We start from the raw sequence: 27,830 nt of genomic DNA on the forward strand, positions 1-27,830 counted from the left end.
AGCAGTGATTATTGTGACTTGAACAAAAACTGTTCAGCTTGTATTTTGTTTCCAATGAAACCCAGTACAGTAAAATCCTGAAATTAGATTGTGAGTAATTTTTTTTTCTGCTGGATATTGGGCAAGCTAATCATGTTATATATTTTTAGACGATACGTATGATTTTGCCATGCTGAAACGTCAACAGTAATAAGCAATGCAATCACCAAGAATGAATGAATGAGGAGAAAATAGATATATAATAACCTGGGCATGTCTGTTTTACATTATCATTGAAAATTAGCACCTCATAATGTAATCAAAAAGACCTTTTCTTCTTTTTTTTTTTTGTGTTTGTTTTTAGGAGATGAGTTCAACCAGTAGCATAAGAGAGTTAGTTGAGCAAAAATGGTAGCCGAAGTTCAACAGATGCATTAAAACAATGCTGCACAATATCAGAGTAATCTTGCCTTAGCATTTTAGTCTCTAAGATCTAAATCAGATGTAGACATAAACAGGTTAAGTTCCTCCAATGCTTAACAGATGAAATATTGTAGCTAATTGAACATTTCGACCGGACAGATAATGACAATGTTGGACAAATTGAAGCTGCGTTGCTCATTGGGATCCAGTATATTGTGCAGCCCTGGTCCCAGTATTATTTTTTCCAGGTTTTAACTTCCAAGTCTTTGCCCTAGTTTACCGTACATACAGGATTGCAATACTCTGGGGAACTGTTGTTTCATGCGTCCTCTCCCCCTTCTCCTCCTGCTGTAGGTAACCCTGTCTAAGCCTGGACCGAGCAGATTGTTCTGAGAGGAAACGGATAACAAACGGGGGAAGTGAACATGGCTGGGACCTCTGGCTTCTTGTCCAACGGACCTGTTCCGTGGATGGACGACACGGAGATGAACAACCTGTACCGGGACCTGGAGCTGGGCACAGTGATGACTCTGTTTTACTCCAAGAAGTCCCAGAGGCCGGAGAGACGGACTTTTCAAGTAAAACTGGAGACGCGGACTATTATCTGGACGCGAAGCACTGACAAAATTGAAGGAGAGAGTGAGTAGCTTGCAGAGACACGCTCACACACTGAGATGTTAGTGATTTTCCTTTTTGAACAATGTTAGGATGGAATGCCATTTGTGCCAGAACTGGTTTGTGTGCATGAAGGCAGGCATGAACCATGTTCATTTGAAAATACAATGCAACGGTACCTGAAGGCTCCTAATTAGTTTTCTTAATGCATCAGATTATTTTCTGGGTTGACAGGTCTGATCAGCATTTCTTCCTGTTTTTGCATTCAGCTGTCATTATCAACAAATTGTGCTTGAGCAGTATGTGCTTAATGTGGTTTGGCATTATCTCAACGAAATCCGCTGGAGCTTTCTTGAAAAGGGCATGATTAAGTTACTTTTGTTTATTTTTCTCCTACATGTTTTTAAGCAACCAATCACATCCCTAGAAAACAAAACAAAAACAGTGACACAACGCATGACATCATTTTCAGGAATTTCTCGGTCGTCATGAATCGCATCACTTGGTCTGCAGCCAGCAACTGGAGCAGATGAAGCTCAGAATAAGATCCTTTGCGCATACACATGCAACGATATGTGCAAACGGCTTCACCATGTTATTTAGGGTGCTGGCTGGTGGTTCAGTGGGTGTGAAACTGCTACATTTTAAGAAAGAGGTGCAAGTATTTTCAAGACAGATTTACAATTGGACCTCTTTTAAGCGATGATGGGATTCTCTATGGTTTTGTGCATATTGTAGGAGTGCACACTATTGTGGACATAGAGTGGGATTGTTGGTATTTAGGGGTATGGTGCTCAGGGATCGCTTGCCAGTGGAAGACGTTTCTCCCTTTGTTACCACAAGATGACCGTCTCGTGTTTTTCACAACTAGAAATATTTCCAAACAGCTGATTAAGATTATTTGGACACGACGAAATAATTCAGGAGCCTTCTATTTACGAGCTGTTGGGCAGTGAGCAGCACTGTTTTATTCCAAATTAATTTCAGGTATTCGGCATTTATATCGAAAGTGTAAACTTTTAGATACAATACAGTATAAAATATTACAAAGTGGGCATAATGAGCCAGTGAACGCGCCTGTTCCATTGGATCCCAAGTATTTGTGGGTTTTAGGGACCCTCAACCACCTGTGAATACTTTAGACCCTCTACTTAAAAAATGCTTATAACTCCATTTTTAATAGTTGAAATACCAAATATACCTTACTATTAGGGCTGTCAATTAATTAAAGTACTTAATTACAATTAACTTACATTGTCCATTATTAACTCATGACAAATCACAAATTAAGTTTTTATAGATGTTTTTCATATACTTTAACTTAGTATTTTTTATGTTTATAAAATTTGGTAAAAATTTACTTATTTTATGCAAATGAATGTTATAATTTCATCAATACCAAACATGACAAACAATATTAGGAATATTCTGCAAAAAGAAAATTTATAAAAGTAACATTCTCTTTAAAAAAAAAAATTGCCAGAAATGTTCTTATGCATATACTCCCACAGATAACTGCGTTTTTCCTTCATGCAGGAATATTAACCAAGACAACAGATTTTATGTGGGATTATAACAAGGAAACAAAGAAAGTACTTTGAATTAAATGTAACAATGGGGAGTGAAGTACAGAACTCGGACTCTTTTTAAAAAGCGCTGTTTATTTTTGGGAGGTTTTCACATGTTGCATTTGTTTTAGGTCTGATTTCTAGAAAATGGACTAATTTATATTGGTCAATTTCTTAGAAATTAGTCAATTTCCTAGACACGGAGGAAGTTGAATAAAATTAGCAAATTTCCTAGAAATCAGACCTAAAACAAATGTTGTAATAACAAGTGTTTTTCTGAGGAAGGTTCAAAGGAGGAGCTTATTAAAAGAGACTTTTAATAGTGCTGTTCAAAGTAAGTCATTTTTGAAGCAGGACAGATGTAACATGGGATTCTTTCTCATGTCTGTTACTTTTGCATTTATCCTTTTTTTATGTTTTTCATTTGCTTCAAGATGTCTAGTGTTGCTTCAGTAATGGATAATGGAATGAAAAAGGATGCTTTGCTGCGGGTTTTTTTTGTTTGTTTTTTTTGTCTACAACAGTAAAGTAATTCCAGAGGTTTATTCTGTTGCTACTGAGCTGCACTCACAGGTGTCCTGAGTGTAGTGCACAATTCTCGCCGAGTTGAACAGGAGGGTGTGACAGAGAGTGAAAATGACCTTTTAGAAAACAGGGGATTAGCCACACTGAGAGAGAGCTGGAACAAAGAAGAAAATAACGTTTAAAACGGCAGTAGATAATTTTTGTTTAAAAAAAAAAAAAAGAGTATTGGTTTTTTACATTTTTGTTTGACTAGTATAACGGGCACAACAATACGAGACAATCTGTGAAAAAATAGAGCTCCTTCAAATAATAAAGCCTGTCTGTTAATCCTATGTTAAAGAAGATGACAGGGCTAAAAGGAATTTGCATTATGATTAACAAGGTAACTTTGAAAAGCCTGCTTAAAACACCTTAGTACCAAGTGGATGCTTTCTAAGCGCTTTTGCTCCTTTACAAGTACCAGCCAACAACGTGCCAAGAAGCATTGAACCTTTGAATTTCAGCTTTCGAAACTGCATTTTCTTTCAAATATTTAAGATATTCTTTACAAAACAAATTCAGAAATGCGCTAATCTTCCATGCATAATTTGGAGTTATGTGAACTTATAGGTGAATTGTGAATACTGAACCACAAACAGTTGGAGCTCCACTTTAGCATATTGAGTGTAAATGAATGGGAATCGAAACACGCCATGCAATCAGATATTCCATCCAAGGAGTCTTTTGTAATTGGGATGTTGCAAAAAAAAAAAAAAAAATTCTATTAGTGTCAAATGAGTCGATGTGTTGTACAGTTTGAGCATGTTGATCCATCTTTTTACTTAGTTATTAATTTAGATCCTTTTTTCTAAGAAGCAGGTGTCTTAAATGTTTCTCAGCCAGTGCACAGATTTTTTTTTTTCCCGCAGAAGTGATTGTTTTTATGTAGCCAAGGTTCTGGAGAGCTGGACTGTTTCCCATCACTTCCCTTTGCTTCTAGTTTTTTTTTTTTTTTTTTTTTTTTTTTTGCTTTGTTTGTTTTGTAACTCGGATCCCTTGATTTAGAGATTTGTGCTCTAGTATTTCAAGCAAAATCATATTTACAATGAAGACAGTTTTTCTGAAATTAACTACATGAACAAGTTGTCTTTTACTGGATCAATACGATTTCACACAACCTCTCCAGTCCACTCCCAACGTTATGGTTCCCCCCTTCAAGTGTAGATGTGAGTATTTGACGAAATTACTTTTATGACATACATAAAAATAAATCCTGGGTCATTGATGAGAAGACCTAGTATTTCATTTTTCCTATCTGCTCCATTAATAAGAATTTTACAGTAATGGGTGTCAAGCTGAAAACACGGAGGCCTTCGGTGAGTCTTTTAAATCTCCTGTCTGTCGGCTCGAGCACAGCTGCGGTCTGCTCCGGATGCAACGAGAGAGAGCACGCAAAAAACAGAAGAAGAAGAAGAAATAAAATGAAATGATGGGAATAGAGCTTAGTTGCCTTTTTAAACAGTGAAGGGTTTCATACAGCCATGTGCTATGAGCTCAGAGCTGTTATTCGATACTCATGGAGAGGTGAAATTAGCTTAGGCTGTTCATTAATGTACAGAAATAGAGTCTTTGGGATTTGCTGGAAGTATGTCATCAATCAGGATCAGTCTGGCCTGGAGTATTTACCGCTTATCATATCAGTGGTGTTAAGGAATGATGCCCCCCAATTGCAGAAGGAAATGGCTATAATAGCTGAAGACTATGTTTCGCATTTTCTGCGTGAAAATTCGGTGAATTAGCCTTCATCTATTTCTTTTTTTTTTCTAGCATACCTTTCAAACCTAATAACATGTGGCTTACACACTATATGATGCTTTAAGATTTACGTGTTGCTTGGTAAAGCACGATGTGGTTATGAGGATTAATGTACAGAAAGTTGGGGGTTGTTAAATCTGCACTGAATTTCAAATTAAAAAGTGTCAGATCTCAGTCTTTTTAAGAGGTGAGGGTCTCACTTCACTCTGTACTTGTGCGTGAAGTCTGAGTCAAAAATAGATGTGTTGCAACTTCAAGCTCTGCAGATCTACTGTATATCTCACAGATGATCTGTAGACATTCTGGTCGAGCACGATCCTGATAAGTGACATAAAAATGCATCAAAGCCATCTTCCACTTTTAACTCCTGAGACACGCAGCGAAAGTCGCACTCTTTATTTTTAAAGCTAAAAGTAACGATTCTGCTCAGTCTTCTATTGTCGACTTTAGTGCGCATACTTGAACATTTTCCTGACTTGTTGCTAACTGTGTGAAATAATATTAAACTTACATAATTGCCTTCATTCATGTTAAGGCATGCAGCTGACTGAGCAACATCAACAGGAGTGTCTTATGTCTACAGGTGGTGAAATATATTTGAACTGAAAACCTTTGCGGTAATGCTTTCAGCTCCCTACTGTCATCTAAAATCTGACCTCCAGTAACTTGATGGAGCATCCAACATGCCTCAGTAGAAAATGGTTTTCTTTAAAGAAACTTTTTACACCGTCCCTAGTTTCCCTAATGTAATTTTAAAGCTCCTCACTGATTCTGAACATGGTTGACCTAGTCGTCTTACCTCAGAGGCGACTTCCACATGAAGGTTGTTTACCTTGACGTGATGGTGCTTAGTATGATATGTAACCCTGTCGCAATAAATCAATTAATCGTATAATCAATTAAAACTGGTAGTTTTGTCTGTTTACCTGTCTGAGCCTAATTATTAATAGTTTACAGAGACTTTATAATCTATTGTGTTTATGGTTTTGGTTGTGTTTTAATTTTATTTCCATTTTATTTTTTGTTTAGAGTTTTTTTTTATTTTTTTATTTGGGGTACTTAAAATGTTTGAATGGTATTTTAATTGTTCATAGAAATTAAATCTTATTGATGTTTGAGAGATCAATAAATAATGCAGTTTGTGGATTATTATGCCAATGTCATTATATTATTTAAAATTAATCTCAAATCAAAAATATTATTGTTTATTGCAATAATTTCTGGGACAATTTATCATCCAGTAAATTTTTGTAATTGTGACAGACTTAATGATATGTTGGGGAAAAGGATCGACTCTTACTATTAAACCCTTGGATAACTTATCAGGGTGAATTTTAATAGTAAAAGCTGCACTTTTCTCAAATTTCTGTACATTTTTACCACTGGGACACACACCTCTTGAGATTAATTTGCTTTTGCTGTGTCAGCAGTAGCCTTTATCTCCGGACGTAGGTCAGTGGGGTCAGAGCTGCATGACAAGGTTCAAAAGAGTCTCATAACAGTCCCAAATATTCACAATATGACTACAAAGTGCTCCAAAATACAAGTGCTGATTGGATTCTTAAAGCACAAGCGATCACAAACACAGGTGATGATATGTTTTATATACACATTTACCCAAATAATGGTTACAAAAGTCTGTCAACAGCAGAAAAGTGACAACCATATATTGTAACACTTGAGTTTAAAGTGAAACATAATGATTAAAGACTGTTTCTCTGTAAGTTTACAGAACATGATGAAGGAAAAAGATGATTGTAGAAAAGTTTCACTTTTTTGGGCTTGACTAGCAAAGTCAAGTTTCTATGACTCGCATGTGAGCCATAGAAACTAATCATTTGTTAAATTATTCTGTGGATTAATTTTCAATCACAGCCTTTTCACTGTTTCATTTATATGTTTTTTATTGTTGACATTTTTTTTCTTTCAAAAAATAGTTATATTGTGGGGCTTTTTGTAATTATGGTGTGAAGCTTATCATTGCCTATTCTGGCTAGTTTCTGTTTCCAAGAGTTGGAATATATAAACAAATATATAAAGCTTTTTCTGGCCTTCCAGAATGGTAGTTGATTATTTAAATAAGGAGCAGAAGCAACGTCAGTGTGTCTAAGACAGCAGTTAATGCTAAGTATTGTTTTGCTGTAAAAGTGAAATAATTACAGTTTAATTTTGAAATTATAGCATCTTTGCAATTAGCACAGTTAGCAGGGTGGGCATTACTAAAACAGCTTTCTCCAAAAGTATTCCCTGAGACTTCTATAAAGGCTGTCTTCATTAGCAACAACAATTTTGTAAAAGTGTTGCTCTCTCTCACTGTCTCACAGCCTGAATAACCTACTGACATGTCTTAGCATGCTGCAGCAAGTGGAGTTTCATTTTAAATAACTTCTTGCGTCTGTTCATGTTTCTTTGGCTTTATTTTCATTATGAAACTAAAAATGGCTAATGTCAAGTTTTCTCTTAGTAACATTGTCTGCAGCAAAAAGTCTTGTGTATTGTGTGTTCACCAATTAGAAAAATAAACATTTGAGTTTATTATCATCATTAAGCTACTTCTAATCGAGGCTGATTAGGCTGAAAATTGTGCTTTTTTTTTTTTTTTTTTTTGGTCAACAGCTCAATTTTAGGTGCATTTCTGTGGAGTGCAGATGAGCTCACCAGCTGTTATTTATCTTTCTGTTGTTTGCAAAGGGTTTAAAAGACTAAAACTTCTAATATCAACATGTGGAAAACTTGGCCCTTTCTCCTCGACTTATCATAAACAGTGTAGCGATAATCTGTTCATACTTTTTTGGATTAATCGATTATTAATTGGATAGCAAGGGGTGCTTAATGTGAGATTATTTTTACAGTATTTGAACCAGTTTAAACTGAAACTTTAAACACTGCATGAGGAAATCTGAGTTGGACACATTAACAGACAAAAGGTTTTTGTACCTTTAATGCAAAATGTATAGTTTTTTTGTTGTTGACAGTTTTAGCATAATTGCTGCTCTGGCCTTTTTTGAGTCTGTATGCTCTACTTAACAATCAATCAGTTACAAAGTTAGTTAGCAATCACTTCAATAATTAATTAAGCATGATTAGTCTCACTGATCATTCCAGCATCATTTCTCATATTATTCAGCGATCAGAGTACTTTTGCACTTTATTCTAACAGGAATATGTGATGACTCTGTCGTGTCGTGTCCTATTGCAGCGTCACTTTCTGCTCAGAGACCAGAAAGTGGTTTCAGTGAAGCCAGGTGAATGCGTAGTGTTATTTCAATTGCAGCTGTTTACTCTCACACCTTACTTGTGTGTTTTCTTATACAATCATAGCTGTTTACTACCCTAAAGTTTTATTTATCAGGATTTTCTGCTGCATTTAGCTCAAATTTGCCTTTTAAAAAAAACCTCTTGTTTTACTTTGCTGAGAATAGCAGAGCTACAGCAACATTCTGTCACATGTTTCTGCCTCTTGTTTTTCCCTTAATTATATCAAGACTTTAAACATGGAAATGAACGTAAGAGTTAACAGTTAAAAAAAAAATAATCATAAAATATGTCCTATTTTCTTTTTAAGTAGTAAATCATTCATTAGGTTTTGTGTAGAAATTTGTAGAAATGCAGTGTGAGTTACCTGCATTCATGTGTGGAAAGTTTTTTGCCGCTGTGACCTGCTTTTTCCAGCCCTCCTGCAAAAGAAGGGCACATGCACTCAGTTCAGACCTCTGGTTTCTTTTCTAGGTGACGCACTTTTTTGGGTTTTTTTACACACTTGACACTCATTTCAGTGTTTTGGTTTTTTTTATGAGATCTGTATCAACAAATTAGTGGAACATAAGCACGCAAGCATAAAGGGCTCCTGACTGAGCAGCTCCATTAAAAACGTTGCCAATTTCGTCTTTTTCCCCATTGGAAAACGAGCTCAGCTCTGGAGCTGAATCGATCCAGTTTAAGTGTTCTGGAGAAGGTTGAGTTATGTTGTTGTGGGCAGCTGTTGAGAAAAGAGGAGTCTCCAGTTTAGCTTAAGCCAATAAACTAACTAATGTGGATTGTGTCGTGTCGTATTGTGAGCTATAGTGTTTCTTGAAGGATCCGCTTAAACAAATAATACGGCAGTAGTCTTACAATTAAAATACATAAGTAAAAAACTGAAGCCATATTAGTTACTCGTTCGTGAGCATTTTTAGTTAAAAGAAACAAATATGAGGACTTTGTTGTGGAGCTGGGATTTGACCGAGCTGGGAGGAGGAACTGAACAGGGTGTGTTGCAGGAATACCTTCTCTCAACTCCCCGGGTTAGGTCACACCTCTGGATATCTCCTTTACATCCTGACACAAGCCTCCAAATATTTTGACTCAAAATGACTAACAGTTACACCAGCTCGCCTGCAGTCAACGGATGTCTGCTGGCTGTGAAGTGGGTGAAGTAAACTGAGATGTGAGGTATGACTGGCAAGCTACAAGAAGACCTAGTTTAAACTACACGACAAAAGAGCATGCACACAGTCACCTATGCACAAGCACAGATGTGGTGTGTAGGCGACAAAAGCACAGGATGTGTGGTACGGGGGCAGGAAGAGGAGCAGGAGCTGAAAGAAATGTGTGTTTTTAGCAGGAGAGTTTTGGGTTTTCAAAAGCTACTAAAGTAGTACCGACAGGGACCCAATGAGTTTCTTCAAACTTTTACTCTTGGAAAGTTCCAGACTACTTGATAATCACACCAAGACACACCTTAAAGAGGACAGAATCTATTTGCTGTTTCTCTTTGCACCATAGTTGGCTCTAGTAGTTTCCTGTTAGGATATGGATTGTATATAGAAGTGGCTATGATGCAATATGAAATGAATATATTGGTTGTAAGCTTCTTATTTGTCTCATTCGTGTTGATCGTTATCTTTGTACTGTATGGCATGTAAAGTGAATCATTTGTGGTTTGGCTGATGTTCTCAGCCTCTGCTTCTTGTGATTAGAGGGCGTATAAAATGTGTTACTCTGTAAGCTCAGCGGTTATTTTTTAACATTTTTAGTGTTTCAGTGTTTATTTATACATAAGATTTAAATGGGGAAAAAAAAGTATTTCTTAGGAAGCTTTCAGTAGGTATTTAATAATACCACAGAATTATGTCTTAGAAAATGTTGTCATTTACAGGCCCAGAATGGAAAAGGTTGTTTCTTATTAAGTTTTACTAATGTTTTTTTTTTCTTTGTCCCTGTTAGGCAAATGTCTGACTGAGTTTCTGACTATAACAACCTGGAGTAGAAATTGTATTTTTACGTCACAAGATTTACATCCAGTCAAAATAATCCAAATTATTTTATTTAAAACAAAACTACCAATAATTCCTGCTTGCAAAAAAATCTGTTCCTAAAATAGTTTAACGGTGGTTATAATGTTATGATGCTCTTCTTAACCATAAAATGTTGTTTGTTTGTTTTTTACTGTAACGTAGAATGATAAGATAATAAATATGATGCAGACTCTCTAATATTAGTAGTAGTTTTCAGCTGCTTATTGCACAAAATATGAGAAGTTTTTGATAGGGATGACGATATATCTATGTTGGTCCCATAACTAAAACCGTGCTGAAATCAATATCCAGTGTTTATTTCCAACTTGTTATCGTTTCTGTTTTGGGAGGGAGAAGGAAGTGAGATCACTATGTGGTATTTGTTGGCTCATTATGACAGTGATGCAGTGCAGCATTGTGGGATTTTTAACTGAAGCAGAGAAGCAATGGCACCGGTGTGGTCGTTTTTGGACTCTTACAAAATTTAGATGCAATATAAAAGACATTGTTAAATGTTGGCCATAACAGCAATATTAATACTGAATATTGATATAGGGAAAAAAAATTATATTGGTGCATCTCTAGTTGTTGACATTTTGCTCTTTAAGGGACACCTCAAATATAAAAAGCTATTAACTAATTAACTAGTCGGGCTGTCTGCTCCAGCAGCTACCCTGCGTTCGGGTGGGTACATCAGATTAGCAGAGGCGACACTGCATTGTTCCCTGAAATGACATCAAGGGGTGGAGAATTCCCAAAAACCTTTCATGGGAATTTTGGTTTGGAATTTGTGGAAATATTACAAATTGTAAACTTTCCGTGAGAAAATAAATATAATATATATTTTTTATTCATATGCATTCATGTAATATTCTCAAGCAATACCATATATAAAATATATTTACCCTATAATGTCATCAAAGCTGATTTCATGAAGTTCACAGGCTCATCTGTTCGTTCTGTTCGTTCTTGTGTTCTGGGCTTCAAAGTGCAGGTTTAGTGGCAGAAATCATGTAGGCATGTGATGAAGGAAACACATGCCCAGTTCATGAAGGGGATGTTTACTTAATAGCCTGGCAGTAAGTAGAGTACGGTGCATGTAATTAAGGAAATGGTATGGCCAAAAGTGTTTTTATCAATTTTTAAAAGCTTGGGTGTATCTGGATTCCAGTGAATGGCCCTGTGCCTAGTTTCCCATCATCTTTGGAAATGGTCCTGAAAGGAAATGGTGACTTTTTTTGTTTTGCTCACTGTCTTCTGTGCGTCTGGTCCTACAGTTGACATTCGAGAGATCAAAGAGATCCGTCCTGGTCAGAAGTCCAGGGACTTTGAGCGCTATGTCGAGGACTCAGCAGTACGGCTTGACAACTTCTGCTTCGTTATTCTCTATGGCACGGAGTTTCGCCTTAAATCCCTCAGCTTGGCAGGTACGCGCACAAACATTCTTCATCTGTCATTGTAGCAAAACTCAGTTGGTGGAAAAAGGGACATTTTCTTTCAATTATGACTGCTTTTTATATGTAGTGCCTTCATTTTTGTGACTCTTGTTTCTTACTAACTGCTTTCCTCAGCAACATCTGATGAGGAGATGTCCATGTGGGTGAAGGGGTTAAAGTGGCTCAGGGACGACACATTGAAATCACCAACACCATTACAAATAGAAAGGTACATTAAAGCAAACATGTCATTATCATCCAAATTTGTTTTTTATTAAGAATGTTAAGTCCATTCATTCTCATCTTCCAGGTGGTTACGGAAGCAGTTCTATGCTGCTGATCGCAACAGAGAGGACAGGTAAGTTCTAGACGGCGCAAGAACAACTAACTATTTTTCATTTATACACATAAATATGCACATATTTGCATATTGCACATAGAGCGGGATAGTTCAAGCCTGTGTTTCTTGTAACTTTGATAATTATGGCTCACAGGTCACAAAGTCTGTGGCATGGAAGGAATGTATCTGGTGTCCCTTATCTTCCTGTTGACAACAGGACCAGAATTCTCTGTGGCACAGGCTCATTCCAAAATGAATCTCAAATACTTTTTCTAAAAATGATAAAGAATCAAGTGTTTTCAAAAAAAAAAAATAATAATAAATGCAAGTTTTAGCAACTTTTAATTTTTTTATGGAATTATTGCTTTGGAGTTCCACAACAGAATTAGAGTAAGAGTACAAATTATATTCAGATCTCTTTTTGTTACCATTAAATTGCAAACTAGATGCTTTTTTTTTAATGTTTTCACAAATATTAACATCTCATCAAAGAAAAAGGAACTATCCTCTTTTTGCAAAGGTTTTACAATGTATGACAACACATTATTACCTGCTGTAGATGTTTCTCAAAAATTATCAGTTGCACTTTTTCCCAAAAGGACTCTAATGTTGATTTGAAAACAAAACGCTTACTTTCTTTTGAAATTAGGACTTTTGGCCACTGAGCAACAGTCCAGTATTTTTTTTTTGGGCCAGTCAGCAGTTTTCCCCATGACTGTGTCCTACTGACCCAGACTGAGACAGGCTCAGAAAACCTTTGCAGGTGCTTGTGGTTGATTAACTGATTAGAGTCACTCAGTGGGTAACTTTTACACAATGTTCTAAATTTCTTTAATCAAAATTAAAGAAATTTAGAACAACTGTTTTTCCCTGTATAGTGAATTTCTATATTGTAATATGAACTTCACTTTTTGAATTTAAGTTTTTAAGTCTGACTGCAAACATTCAACAGGTTCATCATAATTAGTTCAAAAATTCTTATTTTTAAATTGCTCTGCACTTTTAACTTTATGGTTTTGGCAAAAACAAACAACACCGCTACAAAGAACAAGATATTTTCTTTGAGTTTGCTTTGTGAAATGTCTTTTTAAATCAGCAGCAAGTAACTTTCCTAGTTCAAGTGGCTGTTTAATACTCAAGAGTAAAGTGAACTGGTTCCATCTGGTTGCTGGGTGTTTTTGTCAGCACTCAGTAGAGGTGTAGTGAAGGAACTGACCTAAGAGCCAAACACTAGCCCCTCTTCCTGCAGCAGGAAACAGACTGCAGAGCACGAAGGAGATGTGCAGAGATGTTTGTCTGCAACATCCCTGTCTTTGTTATTTTTTAAGGCTATTCTCATCGCCTGCCAACAATTCCAGGCTCTGTAGTAGAAACGAAGCAGTAGAAAAATAAATCTGATAGGATGGTGTCCAGGCTTGGACGGATTTTACGTGCTCCTGCATTTTACTGTTTAATCATTTTTGTTTTCACAAAACATGCCTGTGCGTGTGTGCATAGGATATCCTACAAGGATCTGAAGAACATGCTGAGCCAGGTCAACTACAAGGTGCCAAACATGAGGTTCATCAAAGACAAACTTCCGGTAACCTCTCTCCGTCTTATCACAGACCACCTTTCCATTCTCTCTCCCTGCCCACTTCCTGTTCCACCGTAAGATTTATGATTTTTATCGTGAAGGTTCTTCCTTACACATTCATCCTTCTCCTCTTGCTTTGTAAGGACTCTGAAACCAGGAATGGAGACGTGACCTTCAGCCAGTTCGCCCAGCTTTATCGAAACCTCATGTTCGATGCGCAGAAAAATGTAAGTGCAGACATTTTATGTGCTCCCATCACTCTTCCCCTCCTGCGATCCCCTGCTGAGGCCCACTTCATCCCCCATCTGTGTGTTCTCAAATGGCTGCAAGATCAATATGCACCGGCTGAAACCCACCAAACCCCTCTAGTGGAGGCCATTAGGACACACAGATGAGCAAGCTGACAGACTCTGGTCACATTAAATGGATGACCCCAGTGACCTCATCCAACCTGCTGGAAGTCTGTGTCTGTCCACATAAGCAGGACTGCACACAGCATTAGTGCAGCACTGTGATAGAAATTAACTAAAATATTTTGTTTTCTTTTTTTTTTTTTTTTAAACCTCTTTTCAGGTGGAGATCCCTTTTATGCAAAGGTAGGTCCTAAAAACTAGACTCTGATGTGAACAGTGAATCTTTTTTTGAATGTCAGTTGTTAATTTCCTGCTTCCTTCTCAAACAGGTTCATGGGTAACGTAGCTGATGAAAGAATCACCCTGGAGGATTTCCAGAGCTTCCTCGTAGAATGCCAGAAGGTAATCCCTCAGCTATTTAACATGTCACTGAATTTGTTTTGGTTTGTGCTCTCTAATCTGACTGTATTTTTTTTATTTATGGTTTGGGCATTTAAGGAACTGTGGGCCTCGGACAACAACAAGGTTCAGGAGTTTATGTTCAGCTACCTGAAAGACCCGCTAAGGGAAGTGGAGGATCCATATTTCCATCCAGAGGAGGTAAATAAATTACCATCTTCTGTTCTAAGGGTTTCACTCGTTAATGGAAACATGTCAGATGTTTTCGGAAGTAAAATTTTCCAATGCCCCTCTCTGTGCTACAGCTGTGGGTGGGAGATTATTCAGACACTGATGTGGATACCAATGATCTTGGCCTAAAATACCATCTCCTACGCAGTCAAAAAAGGCTATTTACCAAAAGGCTTCATGACAGTTCTGCAGAATGCGAAGGATGCTTTTGTTGTCACCAATAATGTAATGACTTAAAAGGAAATGAAGCTGGTGAGAACCAGTCTGCAGGGGATGCTGGTAAAAGTTAGACAATGCCTTCACCTAACAAGCAGGAATACAGTCTTCAGCTGGACCAGAAACTCACTTGAGTTCATTAAAGTAATTTTACTTTGTTAGCAGTTTGCAAGATGCTGCATTATTTCTCACGTCTCACCACTGACTTGTAATGTAAGTCAGGGTAAATCATCTAAAAACCACTGCAGAAACAAAGTAGCACCGAAACCGCACATTCCACACAGAAAGGTCTCAACTTGGGTTTGACTCAAGAAGTTTCTTCCTGTACAGAAACAGTTGAACCTACACTACAGCCTGAATATTTTATAAAGCATTTGCAGTCTGTAGAATACTTTTTTCTAGGATAGACCTTGTCCAGTATTGCAGTTTCAACCGGGACCCCATCTGAAATGGTACCAGTGCTAAATTAGTGGTATAATCAGCCTGTTTTTTCTGTTTTTAAAATATTTTTTGTGTTTCCTGTCGAACAATGTGGTTCTGGTTCTAGGATAGTCGTCAGTGGAGCGTTGACGCTTCCAATAGAATTCTACACTTGATTTTTATAAAACACTTCAAATGCAAATGTAGTACGGTAGACAGAGACTGTAAATAATGGGGGGGGGTGAAGGGAGAGAGGTGAGATAAAAAGTTTAAGAGGAAATGAGACAAGACTAGAGAAAAAGAAGGATAAAGAGAAAACAAGAAAATACCCTAGAAGTCTGCTGCTACACCTTCAGAGAGAGAGAAAAAAAACTGAACCGAGAAACCACAGTGACATCCACATGGGATGGCGTTGTCACTAATAGCAGATGATTGGAGCCACAGACTTTCAAAGATCTTAAACCAAGCCACTGACACAGGAGGTGATCCTGTTCATTCCAGTTAGATTTTATGCCAGAGATTATCAGGGATATGTATAACAGTGAAACAGGCCTTAACTACGGCAAAAACAAAATCCAACAACTTCTTGTTGCGTTTTCACATAATGAAAAAGCATTACCGTAGTTACATTTCAAACAATCTGTAAATATTCTAAAAGCACCCTGGACATAGTGAACAAGATGAACTTTAGTGTTGTTAGCATTTTTTTGTTTGTTCATTTTACGTCACTGCTAAACATTTTTGTTTTTGTCTATCCCTCTGTTTCTGATTGTTTTATTTATGTGTTTTATTGCTGAATGTAAGCTTATTAGGAAGTTTGGCAAAAGGAAATAAATGTGGTGGAAAAGGTGTCAAAGCAGAAGGAAGAACTGCATCCTGGATAGAACTGAAGTAAAAGCTTTTAAAAAGGGAGTGGACCGCAGCTTACAGTCTGGTTCATGAAGTCCAGTGTGACGTTTACACAGCTGGTGGTAATTTTGGGGACACGTCATCTGTTGACGTTGCTCCACTGGATTTTATAGAGTTGGATGTCAGTGCATCTATCAGGACATTTTAGACCCCTTCATGTCTCTCCTGACGAGCTTTATGGAGATGCTGGTTTAATTTTCCATCTGAACCTGATACCTTTTCATACTGCCAAAGGTACCAATACCTGGGTTAATCACCATGTAGTTCAGACAGGAAAAACCTGCCTTGTCTTAAGATCATCTATTGTCTGACATTCTTGTCAAAATGAAAAGGAGAGAAACCACACCCAACAACGTAAAGGCTAATGGTGGCTATTTAAGCATCCTGAGCTACTTTAACCTCTGCATTAATGCAGTAATTTATCCAAAAACAGGCCTGACCAAGCATTACATCATCTACTATAATGTACATGCACATACTCTTCAGTGACCTGGCATTTAAGAATTAAATATAATCTGTTATTGGTTTTGCAGTGTAAGTTTGAGTTTTCATCTGCAAGCCTTAACCAATTTAAGGTTTATCTCCGTGTTCAATACTGAATTTTCACTTTTTGAACTGGGCTAAACCAAGCCTGGATTTCTGAAATAATTTCATTCACAAACTTTTGCTCTTTTCTCCTCTCTGCAGTTCCTCACATACCTCTTCTCCAAAGAGAACACCATCTGGGATTCCTCCCTGGACATGGTGTGTGCTGAAAACATGAACAACCCCTTGTCCCACTACTGGATCTCCTCATCACACAACACGTAAGAAAAGAACGTTTTCTTCTGTCAATTGTAGTCGGGTCCTGGGAATGCTGAAGCCTGGCATCCTCTTCCCCAAACAAGCCTTTTACACTGACTTCTTGTATCAGATAAAAGCGTATTATTTCCTCGTTATGTCCCAGAATAATATTCATGCTGGTATTCAGTGAGAAGAAGTATTTGTCCAGGCATTGAAAAGTGTGAGAAAGGCACTTCTGATGATAACCTTTTGTCCTGGAAGTGAAACAATACTTTCTGAGGGGCTGAAGTGAAAATTTCCCATGTTCCTTTGAGTCTGTTTGAATGGATATGAAACAAGAACTTCTGTTGACAAAAGAGAAACAGGACTTATAATTTTGCTGTGCTTTTTTTGTTTGTTTAGTACATAAACAAAGTCAGTGTGTGTCTGTTCTTTCTGGTTGACTGTTAATGTATGAACTTGCTTTGTGTACATAAATTATTCTTGTGTGGGTATTTTTAGCTACCTGACGGGAGACCAGTTTGCCAGCGAGTCGTCCTTGGAGGCGTACGCTCGCTGTCTGAGAATGGGATGTCGCTGCATCGAATGTACGTAAGCACACATGACCTGCTCTGTCATCATCACTTTAAGATTACTTTCAACCTTTTAGCTGAACCGTGGCAGTGACAGTTTCTTGGGTGCATGCCAATACGTCGTGTTTTCCTTACTAAGAATAAAATCGTCTGTGTGCTTACAGTGGATTGCTGGGATGGTCCTGACTCGATGCCGGTTATTTATCACGGACACACCCTCACGACGAAAATCAAGTTCAACGATGTTCTGAACACCATCAAAGACCACGCTTTTGTCACATCCGAGTGAGTCTTCTTGTCTTCACCGGCTTGTGTTTCTCCTTTATGACTTTTGTTCCCGATAAGATAACAGAAGATTAAGAAAGGACAGAGATCAGAAGATTGGAAAGAATGTAGATGTGTCATCCTTTATTAATATGTCTGTCTGCAGTAACGGATATTTTAGGAAATGTTCAACCTATCATGGTCTAATCTGTACATCTCCCTCAGGTATCCCATCATCCTGTCCATTGAGGATCACTGTAGCATTGTTCAGCAAAGGAATATGGCCACCCAGTTCAAGAAAGTGTTTGGAGACATGCTGCTGACCAAAGCAGTAGATATGGCTGCAGACGGCCTGCCTTCACCCAACCAGCTCAAAAAGAAGATTCTCATTAAGGTCGGGCCTTAAGAAATCAATTAAGGGCTTTTAATATTATTATTGTTTTATATCTTTTTGCAAGAATTCTGGATCGTAGCGTTGTCCTCCCTCAGGTTAGAAGGGCGGGAAAGGATTTTTTTTTTTTTTTTTTTTTTTTTTTTTAGCAAACACGCTCATTCCATCCAAGTAAATCTAATATTTAACAAGAAAATCAGTTATTTTTTTTAATCGAGAAAATAAACCTTATCCTATTTATAATCATGGTTTATCAGTCAGGGTGGATCCAGGTGTTTCACTAATATCCATATGATATGGTTCTCACTTCCTTGTTCTTTAAGTGCTGTGGCTCAGAGAGTTAGTTTGTCAGTTTTTTTTTAGTTTTTTTTTAGTTACTTATCTGACCATTTATTTATGTCGAATCTTTCCTATATTCAGATATTGTGTTGCTCTAACATATATTTGTCCTTTAACACGCTTAGCCTTTCAGGACTAGCATTGCTACGCAGGTTAGAATGTTGCTGCTCCTGACTGTCCTTCTCTTTCTTTGTGCCTCAGCATAAGAAGCTGGCAGAGGGCAGCGCCTACGAGGAGGTGCCGACAGCCACACCTTATTCTGAGAACGATATCAGCAACTCCATCAAAAACGGCATCCTTTACCTGGAAGATCCCATTAACCATGTAAGCATTCTCACTGCAGAGCTGATGCCACATGAAAGGCCGTTGAGAGACAGATGGGGGGACTGGAAAGTTGCAGCTCATATCCCCAAGTCTTCCAGTCGTTCTAAATGTTGTAGCTGTAAAAAAGACACAAAGTGCTGCAGGTTTTTCTTATCTGTTGGTTTTGAAAGTTTTATACACTTTTTCATTTCATTGCATCTTTTATCTCCTTATTTTTACAGGATTGGTACCCTCATTTCTTTGTCCTGACTCACAATAAGATCTACTATTCAGAGGAGACCACCAATAACGTGGGTAATGATGAGGATGAGGAGCTTAAAGAGGTTAGTACAAGCAAGGGCGTAAATCCCATTTTATTATTGGGGGGCTCCATAAACAGGGATATTCCTTAAGAGTAATTTTGGCGGGGTCGGCAAGTTTCCATTGAAAGTAACGTAAAATGTGGTTTAAAAAGTTTTTAAACCACATTCAAGCTGCAGGACCAAAAATGACTAGTAATGCACATCAAACATGTTTTATTCTCAGTAAGCAGCCTGCAGAGAAGTAAAATTCAAATTCAAATGTTTGCTTAGATACGAGTTTCATTTAGTCTGACTGATCTAATCTCTGCCACACCTTTACAAAAAATGTAAGGTTCTAAATACAAAGGCTTTAATGAGTAACTTGTTAAGTTGCTTTATTTTTAAGCCTTTTTTAGTTTTGCCATGTCCTGGGTGACTGAGAACAAATAAGTAGATAGAAAGGAATATCTGGGGAATATCATAATTTAAAGGCAGCACTTAAAGCACAAGAGTTTATATAGAAAATTATTCAGATTAAATTTTTTGGTTTTTAATTTCTATCTGTTCTCTCTCATGATCTCGGCTCCCACACAGAGCTGGCTCCACTTGCTCAGCCCCTCCCTCCCGTTTCAAACTCTTAGAATTTAACTAAAAGTTTGTGTTAAATATGAATGAGATGTTTGCTACCTTTAACAAAGAAGCTTACGTCAATGAAAGCAGCGTAGCAGTTTTGCTAATAAGGCAGCTTATAATGATTCAGTTAAAGTAATGAAATAACAAACTACAGTCTGATTTTTACCCACACCCGCTAGTCTAGAAGATAAAGGTGGCCAATAAGGAAACGGTATTAAAGCTGATGTATTCTGCAGAGTATGGAAACACTGTAGCTGCAGTTTGACTGATGTCTTTGTTTCTGTTAAGGTGCTCAATACTATGGACCAGCATGTGACGGAGAAATGGTTTCATGGGAAGCTTGGCGCTGGGCGGGACGGACGGCAGATCGCTGAGAGGCTCCTGTCGGATTACTGCCAAGAGACCGGAGCTCCTGACGGCTCCTTCCTGGTCCGGGAGAGCGAAACCTTTGTAGGAGACTACACCCTGTCGTTCTGGTAAATACAGCCGTCACAATGCTCCACGACTTTTCTATGAGACTAGAAAAAAAAACCTGAGAGAATAAACTGAGATTGATTTATTTATTAGGAAGTAACAAGCAAATTTGACAAATTGTAAAAGTGTTGATCTACAAGGTTTCTTCAAAGTTCAGCCGTGGATTGAAATGTACTTTGATGAGCTCAGGAGGCCGGTGCAGAAATCAACTTTTAAAACAATCAATGAAAGGAAGCAACGTCTAAAATAGCAGCCACCATTTCTCCTTAGAGATATTAGAGGCTGATAAGGTCATACAGATGGGCTTCAATAATTCTACAGATAAATGTGGCCCTGAAAGCTGCTCAGGCAATGCGTTGCTTTTCATTTTGGACAAGTTATTCATCAAATTACGCTAAATTTGTAAAATAAGTGTGTGTGACATGCATTGTGTGAGATTTTATTTAATTTTGTCTTAGAGGTCATTCAGGCTAGGCGTCATTTTTACAATGTCCAGTGTCAGTTAAACATTTTACCATATTGAGATTAACCGAGGTTACTTTCTGCCAAATCATGAACAGTGAAAATACGAAGCAGCACACGGTTGTTCTGACTTCCTCTCCTGTCCTCCCCTGCTGTACGCCAGGCGGTTGGGGCGCGTGCAGCACTGCCGGATCCACTCTCGCCAGGAAGCTGGCAGCCCCAAGTTCTACCTGACGGATAACCTGGTGTTCGACTCGCTCTTCGCTCTGATCACCCACTACCAGCATGTGGCGCTACGCTGCAATGAGTTTGAGATGAAGCTGACCGAGCCAGTGCCTCAGACCAACGCTCACGAGAGCAAGGAGTGAGTTTGCAGGAATCTTTTAAATTCCCAGAGAGTTTGATGATGCTGTTCACGGATGTATTTACTGTGTTCTTGTTTAAACTCAGGATTAACCTGGCTTTGTTTTCTCTGATAAATCGATAACTTAGAGCCATAGAATCAGAACGAAGTTATTCATGATGTTTTGGGTTTTGGGTTGTTTGTTCTAGATGGTACCATGCCAACCTTTCCAGGAGCCAGGCAGAGAACATGCTGATGAGAGTTCCTCGTGACGGGGCTTTCCTAGTCAGGAAAAGGACAGAGCCCAACTCTTTTGCCATTTCATTCAGGTAACTCCATCCTGATGCTCTGTTGACTGATGCCTATATTATTCTTTCTGGTCTATATAGAGCTTTTATTTTAGTTCTCAAGACCTGGTTTAGCCATTAGATGTTAGTGCAGCTCTCCAGTATTGATGGCCTTGGATCCCTTCTAAGTTTTGTTTTGTCACCCTTTACTGCAGTTTTTTATTGGTGTTTTATGTGATAGACAAACACAATCTACTACTAATAAAGTGGAAGGGAAATGACATGTTCTTAATCTAAACTAAAATGAACAGACTGTTTGCATTCAGCTCTCTTTACTCTGATACCCCTAATAAATTTCTGTGCAGCTAATTTCCTACAGCAGTCACCTAATATCCAGAGTCCACCCGTGTGGTTGATCTTGGTATGAATACTAAGATATTGTAAGCTGTTACAGTAATATCTTATGTTTTGATTTTAAGATATTGTGATTTAATCTGGCAGAAATCCTTAGGTTTAAAAACTGCACATAATGCAGAAACGAGTGAATCTACAAAGCGATGAGTAATAGTAACTGGCTTCAAGTGCAAATTTCAATTTTTGATTTTTAATTTCTAAAAAATAATGAAATTAAAAGACAAATTTTCTATCATTGTGTTTGTCTGTCTAATCCAAAAATACATTTAAATGTGTCTGCAAAATGTCAAACCTATGTTAGGTATTGCATGCTTCTAAACTGTATACCACATGTTGTCATTATGACTGTGTGAATGTTTGTTTGGTTTCAGGGCCGAGGGTAAGATCAAGCACTGCCGAGTGCTGCAGGAAGGTCAGGTAGTCTTGCTGGGCACCTCGGAGTTCGACAGCCTCGTCGATCTCATCAGTTATCATGAAAAGCACCCTCTGTATCGAAAAATGAAGCTACGCTATCCCATCAACGACGACACACTGGAGAAGATAGGCACTGCTGTGAGTGCTATCCACTGCATATTTACTAGACGTTAAAAATACATAAACTCCACCAGTCAGAACGCTCCGCAGTCTGTGAACTCTGCATGTTGACCAACAGGAGCCAGACTACGGGTCGCTGTATGAGGGCAGGAATCCAGGCTTTTACGTGGAGGCCAATCAAATGCCAACTTTGAAGGTGAATTTCCAGCGTCTCTGAACACTCGCGCTTCCTCACCGGTGGTGTTTGTCTAATTACTCTCTCTGGTCGTTCCAGTGCACAGTCAAAGCCATGTACGAGTACAAAGCTCAGAGAGACGACGAGCTCTCCTTCTCCAAGAACGCCGTCATCACCAACGTAGACAAACAGGAAGGTGGATGGTGAGTGAGAAGTGCAGGAAATTGTTCTTCTATTTGCAGAGATCGCATTTTTCTAGAAAGAGACCAAGAGCAGTGAGTGAATTATAATATAGTGCCGCTGTGACGTTGGTTAGAAATGCACTTTAACTTTTTGTGTTTGACACAGGTGGAAAGGTGACTGTGGAGGGAAGAAGCAGATGTGGTTCCCTGCAAACTACGTTGAGGAGATCAGCCAAGCGACAGCGGAGCCGGACAGAACTGTGAGGATCATCACCTTGTTGTTTATTCTGCTGATCATCATTAATCTCTCTCATTGGATTATTGGATCCCTGCATAATGTGGAATAAAATGTCAACAGAGATGAAACACTTTGTAATCTGTTTCTGTTTTTTTTTTTTTTTTTGTCTTCTCCTCTGTCTTGCAGGAGATTACAGAAAACAGCCCTCTCGGAGATCTGCTGAGAGGAAGTGTGGACGTAACTTCCTGCCAGATTAGTGAGTAGCCCCTTCACTTCCTGTCAGACTGCTGCAGGGCTGCAGAGCAACCTGTTACCTTGACAGCGGGCCCCACTTCAAGCTGAAAAATGGAGGCGCCTGCTTTCTGTGTTATGACTTTCCTGACTGCTGTTTTATCGACCTCTTTCTTAATTCATTTCTCATAGGGCTTGATTATTTTTTATATAGCTTTTAACACGCATTCATCTCATAGTTTCATCATGTTCAGATTAGGAAAACCACAGTTAATTAAAAGATAGGGTTGTTCAAATTTTACCCTCCGAGCATGCATTCGGAAACCAAAGTAAAGCTTGTGTATATGCCTATTTTATCAGTTTGCCTTTAAACCGCCAGGCTGCCGAGTTTTGACAGTTTCGTGAAGAAAACGATAAAGTTTATTCTGCTGGTTTTCATTTTATTCTCTCATTGTGAGGAGAATAACATTTGTCTTTAAGTGTCAAAGGGTCAATTTTTGTAAAATATCAGACAGAGATTAGCTGAGTTACTTACTAAGGAAAGCGTTTATCCTAACTAATCAGATCATGTGTGAAAAAGGGGTCAGGTGTAAACCTAATCACTGCGCTTCATATTTGCTTTCCCTGCAAACACCCAGACTGCATCTGCATCTCAGAGATTTGAATAACCTCTTTAAATCAAGTGTCATTTATCTAGCCACACCTTGGCTTGATGATAGCTTAACCTATAGAGAAATAAAATCTGGCTAAAAGACCCTCACTTGCCTCACAAGTGAGGAATACCGTGAAAGTCAAACATGCAGCAGTAGCGTAATGATCTGGGGCATTTGTGGTGGCCTAGTCAAAGTCTGGACCTAAATCCGATAGAGTTGCTGTGTGTGAATTTAAACAAGCTGTAAACGTTTGCAATTCTGCAAAGACAATGACAATGGACCCAGATTCATCCAGAGGAATTTAATTGCCTGTTATGACAAATGTTTTATGGTAGTTGTTGTTCCTTAAGGAAGCCTGAACCATCTATTAGATTGGGTTGGAAATTATGTTTTACATAGAATCAAGGCGGTTTGGATGGTTTTAGGTTTTTTTTGTTTGTTTTTTTTTTCAAAATTTATTCCAAATGGGAAATTAAATGTCAGAACTTAAATCAGGTGTCCAAGTATCTTCAAAGTGTGATTGTGGTCAGTGATGCTGATGAGCAGGAAAGATCTCCAGTAGCAGTCAGTTTTGCAGTGAATATAATGAAGCGTCTGACTGAAGACTGTTGCTGTATGAGCGTGTCATGACTATCAGAACATGCTTCCAGTTCAATTTCAAGGCAGCAGAGATGATATTCCACAGCAACACTTTCTGGATGACATGGTCATCAGTTACCGTGGTTTTGTCTTTGCCACTCCTCTTTATCTGACCATGTGGTTAGAAAGCTGGACAGAGAAACGTTGGAGTCAATCTTTGCCCTTTATTATTGATTTAACAGATGGTTTGAACTTCCTCCTTCTCTCTCTGCTCTTTGGTTGTGCTCTGAATCCATGAAGTCTCCTTTTCAACTACTCTAGGATTTGGAATTGTAGTTTACGTATTATTTGAGCCATTGAGATACTCATCAGCTGCTCCCAATTGTAAAAACTATACCTTATTGTCAAGGTTACACATCACAACTGGACAAAAGTAAAAAAAAAAAAATATATATATATATATATAAATTGGTAAAAATCTCTTCAGGTGCACAGCATCCAAAACAAGAGGAAATAATTATCAAATGTCATCCAATCCAATGTCTCAGTCAAAAAAAATAAGTATAAACAAACTAAGTAAAATATTGACCCAACAGATTCTCTTATTGCTTTTTTCCCCTGCAGCTCAACATCTCCATCTAGTGGCGTTAGAATAAATATTTTTTATTTTTTTTTAAATTGAAGCAAAACATCTTCAGTGCAATTCTTAGTGTTTTACACATAATCTAGATTTAACTGGATCTATTATTTGGTAACTTGTTTGTATTTATTTATTAACCATGGCTTGATGGAAGCCGTACATGATATGATAATGTGTTATTTTCGCTCTTTCTTCTTTTGCTTCACTCCTCTTCAGTCACGCGCATAGAAGGGAAGGGCAGCAGACCGTTTGTCTTCTCTCTGGTTCAGAATAACACGGTTCAGGGCACTTTGCTGGACGTGGCTGCCAACAGCGCAGAGGAACTTCAAGACTGGAAGACGAAAATCCAGGAAGTCGCTGCGACTTCTGAGGCCAAGGTGAAGACGCAGATATGGGATGCTTATCAGGAAATCCACAGAAATATGAAGGCTATCTCCTTTATAATAGCTGTAAATATTTAATAAGCACCAGCAGTGCGGTGCAGTGCACATGAATGCTAATTTTATTTTCACACACACTGAGCTGTATGCTACCCTTCCTGCTGCCATGTTTACATTTATGTGTTTCTGCGCTCAGCTGGAAGAAGGCAAGATAATGGAGAGGAGGAAGAAGATTGCGTTGGAACTATCAGACCTGGTCATCTACTGCAGACCGGTCCCGTTTGATGAAGAAAGTGAGGATTACACACAACTTCCTGATGGTGATCTATGATGAAGTTGAACCTGTCCTGAGATTAGCCGCGGTCCCTCCCTCTCTGCCTCACTCAGAGATCGGCACAGAGCGGGCCTGTTTCCAGGACATGTCGTCCTTTCCCGAGACCAAAGCGGAGAAGTACGTCAACAAAACCAAGGGGAAGAAGTTCCTGCAGTACAACCGGCTGCAGCTGTCCAGAATCTACCCCAGAGGCCAGCGGCTCGACTCCTCCAACTACGACCCGTTCCCCATGTGGCTCTGCGGCTCCCAGCTGGTCGCGCTCAACTTTCAGACTGCTGGTAAGTCGGAGTGCAGACAGGAGAATTCATCTTTGGGGTTTCTCTTTTTTTTTATTATTATTATTATTGTTTCTGTTTTTCCCCCCTACTGATTTCACCTTCTTTGTCCATTTCCTCTCCGCCTGCCCACAGACAAGCCGATGCAGATGAACCAGGCACTGTTCATGCTGAACGGAAGGAGTGGTTACGTCCTGCAGCCTCCCATCATGAGAGACGACACCTTTGATCCCTTCGACAAAAACACACTACGTGGCGTAGACCAAGTCTCAATGAAAATAGAGGTAAAGTCAAAAAGGTTTCATTCTAGTAAAAGACGATAAGGAGAGTTTATCAAGACGGCGTGGAAAAGTTGATTAATCGTGGTTTAGCTTTGTTACTTACAAAATCAAATTAAAAGACTTAAGATGTGTTTAGGTACGACCGCATTAGTTGTAGTTTTGCATGACAAAAATAAATGTAGTGAAGTTATTATTTTTGAATTCAAATGTAATAAAATCCTGAAGGTGAAATATAATTAGAAAGAGCTGGAAATAAACTGAAATACAACCAAAAGGGGGTGGGGGGAGGTCTTTATTTAAAATGTAACTTTGACATTTTACATTCATGTACATTGTTCTAATTAATGATATTTTTTATTATTAGATTAAAAAATTAGATTTTTTTTTTTTTAGTTGTGTTGTGCACAGATCATTTTTTCTTGAACTGTGCATTCATTCTTAAAGTAATTAAAATCAATTAAACCCACTTTAAATTCTAGGCTTTTAATCATTTTTTGTACATTTAGGCTTTGATTAATTTTCCACAGAGGTTTCTATTTTAATTTACTCTGGTTCAGGAGGTAAGGACTTGATGGAGTTGATCATGTGTGATTTTATGCACTACAGCTATAAAAGTCAAAGAATTTTAAAAACAGAAAAAGCTTTTCTTCTTTTTTTTTTTACCATAAATTTGTTATTCCAGGTGCATCGGGGATTGCTGTTGTGTTTTGTTTTAATTTACACTTTTGAAATTAAAGTTAAAATTATTTCTACCTTTCTCAATCAGTAGAAAAAGGATTAGAGCAATAGAAGCAATTCTTTACGGTCAGAAATCCTATTTTCCATCTTTTAGCTCCTTCCATCAATTCTACTGTCAATCAGAAGAAACATGTTGGTAAAATGAAAAGACTTATTTTAAATTTCATTTTGCCCTTTGCTGTATCGCTGTCTTCATTTTGTTTGACTTCGATATGGTGAGAGTTGCATTGAAATATTAAGACGTCTTTCAGCGATGTTTGTATACTTCAGTCGGTTGTTATAGGGAGCACAACTCGGCAAGTAGGCTGCAAAGATGGGAAACCACCTCCTAAGAGGAGCTGTGAGATTGTTGTTCCCCCTCGCCTCAATCTAACCAGGGCTGTCTTTCACATGCTTTCAGTTCTTTGTGGTTATTTGCCACAGAACAACTTTGCTCACAGCAACCTGTTTTTTTTTTTTTGTCTTCTTTTCTTCGTTTGCTTGCGCTCTCTCACGCTCGTCACCACGTTGCATGTTTTCTATGCTTGCAAACTCCCATACTGCATCCGCATCTCAGATTATTTTTTTCCAATTAAAGTCTAAATACCTCAAAACAAGTCAAAAGCAGTTTTGCAATAATTGTAAATCAAGCAGTGTGAAAAATCCTAAACGTCCAGCTGACTGAAATTATAAGCAAAAACTAGAAATCAGTTGCGTAAGTCCGGCTCAGCAGAACAAATCTAGATAAAAAAAAAAAAAAAAAAAAGTCTAATGAATGATTGCATGTGTATTTGTAGTTTGAGGTATGACGAATGTGAATTTAGTTGCTTTTTCTTTCAAGGTTTTGGGCGCGCGGCACCTCCCGAAGCACGGCAGAGGCATCGTCTCTCCTCTCATCGAGATTGAGGTGTGTGGTGCGGACTACGACAACGAAAAGCAGAAAACAGAATCCGCAGGTGAGCGCCGCCTCAATTGTAGCCGCAG

The 27,830-nt window shown here is 38.3% G+C and overlaps 1 protein-coding gene across 1 annotated transcript in view; it reads left to right on the forward strand.

Moving 5' to 3' along the window:
• plcg1 (phospholipase C, gamma 1) overlaps nt 1-27,830 on the forward strand; it is a 36,753-nt gene that overhangs the window by 1,626 nt on the left and 7,297 nt on the right. The window contains exons 2-29 of the mRNA XM_044111935.1: nt 757-1,041; nt 11,458-11,607; nt 11,752-11,845; nt 11,927-11,974; nt 13,454-13,538; nt 13,676-13,759; nt 14,106-14,128; nt 14,215-14,287; nt 14,384-14,485; nt 16,748-16,866; nt 17,345-17,430; nt 17,580-17,700; nt 17,905-18,073; nt 18,611-18,733; nt 18,955-19,056; nt 19,936-20,123; nt 20,747-20,947; nt 21,136-21,255; nt 21,999-22,179; nt 22,280-22,357; nt 22,436-22,539; nt 22,685-22,778; nt 22,943-23,012; nt 25,076-25,236; nt 25,436-25,532; nt 25,627-25,851; nt 25,984-26,132; nt 27,688-27,802. Of these exons, the coding sequence (XP_043967870.1) occupies nt 828-1,041; nt 11,458-11,607; nt 11,752-11,845; nt 11,927-11,974; nt 13,454-13,538; nt 13,676-13,759; nt 14,106-14,128; nt 14,215-14,287; nt 14,384-14,485; nt 16,748-16,866; nt 17,345-17,430; nt 17,580-17,700; nt 17,905-18,073; nt 18,611-18,733; nt 18,955-19,056; nt 19,936-20,123; nt 20,747-20,947; nt 21,136-21,255; nt 21,999-22,179; nt 22,280-22,357; nt 22,436-22,539; nt 22,685-22,778; nt 22,943-23,012; nt 25,076-25,236; nt 25,436-25,532; nt 25,627-25,851; nt 25,984-26,132; nt 27,688-27,802 (3,376 nt within the window). The 5' untranslated portion in view covers nt 757-827. The remainder of the gene's footprint in view (nt 1-756; nt 1,042-11,457; nt 11,608-11,751; nt 11,846-11,926; nt 11,975-13,453; nt 13,539-13,675; nt 13,760-14,105; nt 14,129-14,214; nt 14,288-14,383; nt 14,486-16,747; nt 16,867-17,344; nt 17,431-17,579; nt 17,701-17,904; nt 18,074-18,610; nt 18,734-18,954; nt 19,057-19,935; nt 20,124-20,746; nt 20,948-21,135; nt 21,256-21,998; nt 22,180-22,279; nt 22,358-22,435; nt 22,540-22,684; nt 22,779-22,942; nt 23,013-25,075; nt 25,237-25,435; nt 25,533-25,626; nt 25,852-25,983; nt 26,133-27,687; nt 27,803-27,830) is intronic.

This window comes from Gambusia affinis, linkage group LG01 (genome assembly GCF_019740435.1).
Source record: "Gambusia affinis linkage group LG01, SWU_Gaff_1.0, whole genome shotgun sequence".
NCBI classification, from domain to species: domain Eukaryota; kingdom Metazoa; phylum Chordata; class Actinopteri; order Cyprinodontiformes; family Poeciliidae; genus Gambusia; species Gambusia affinis.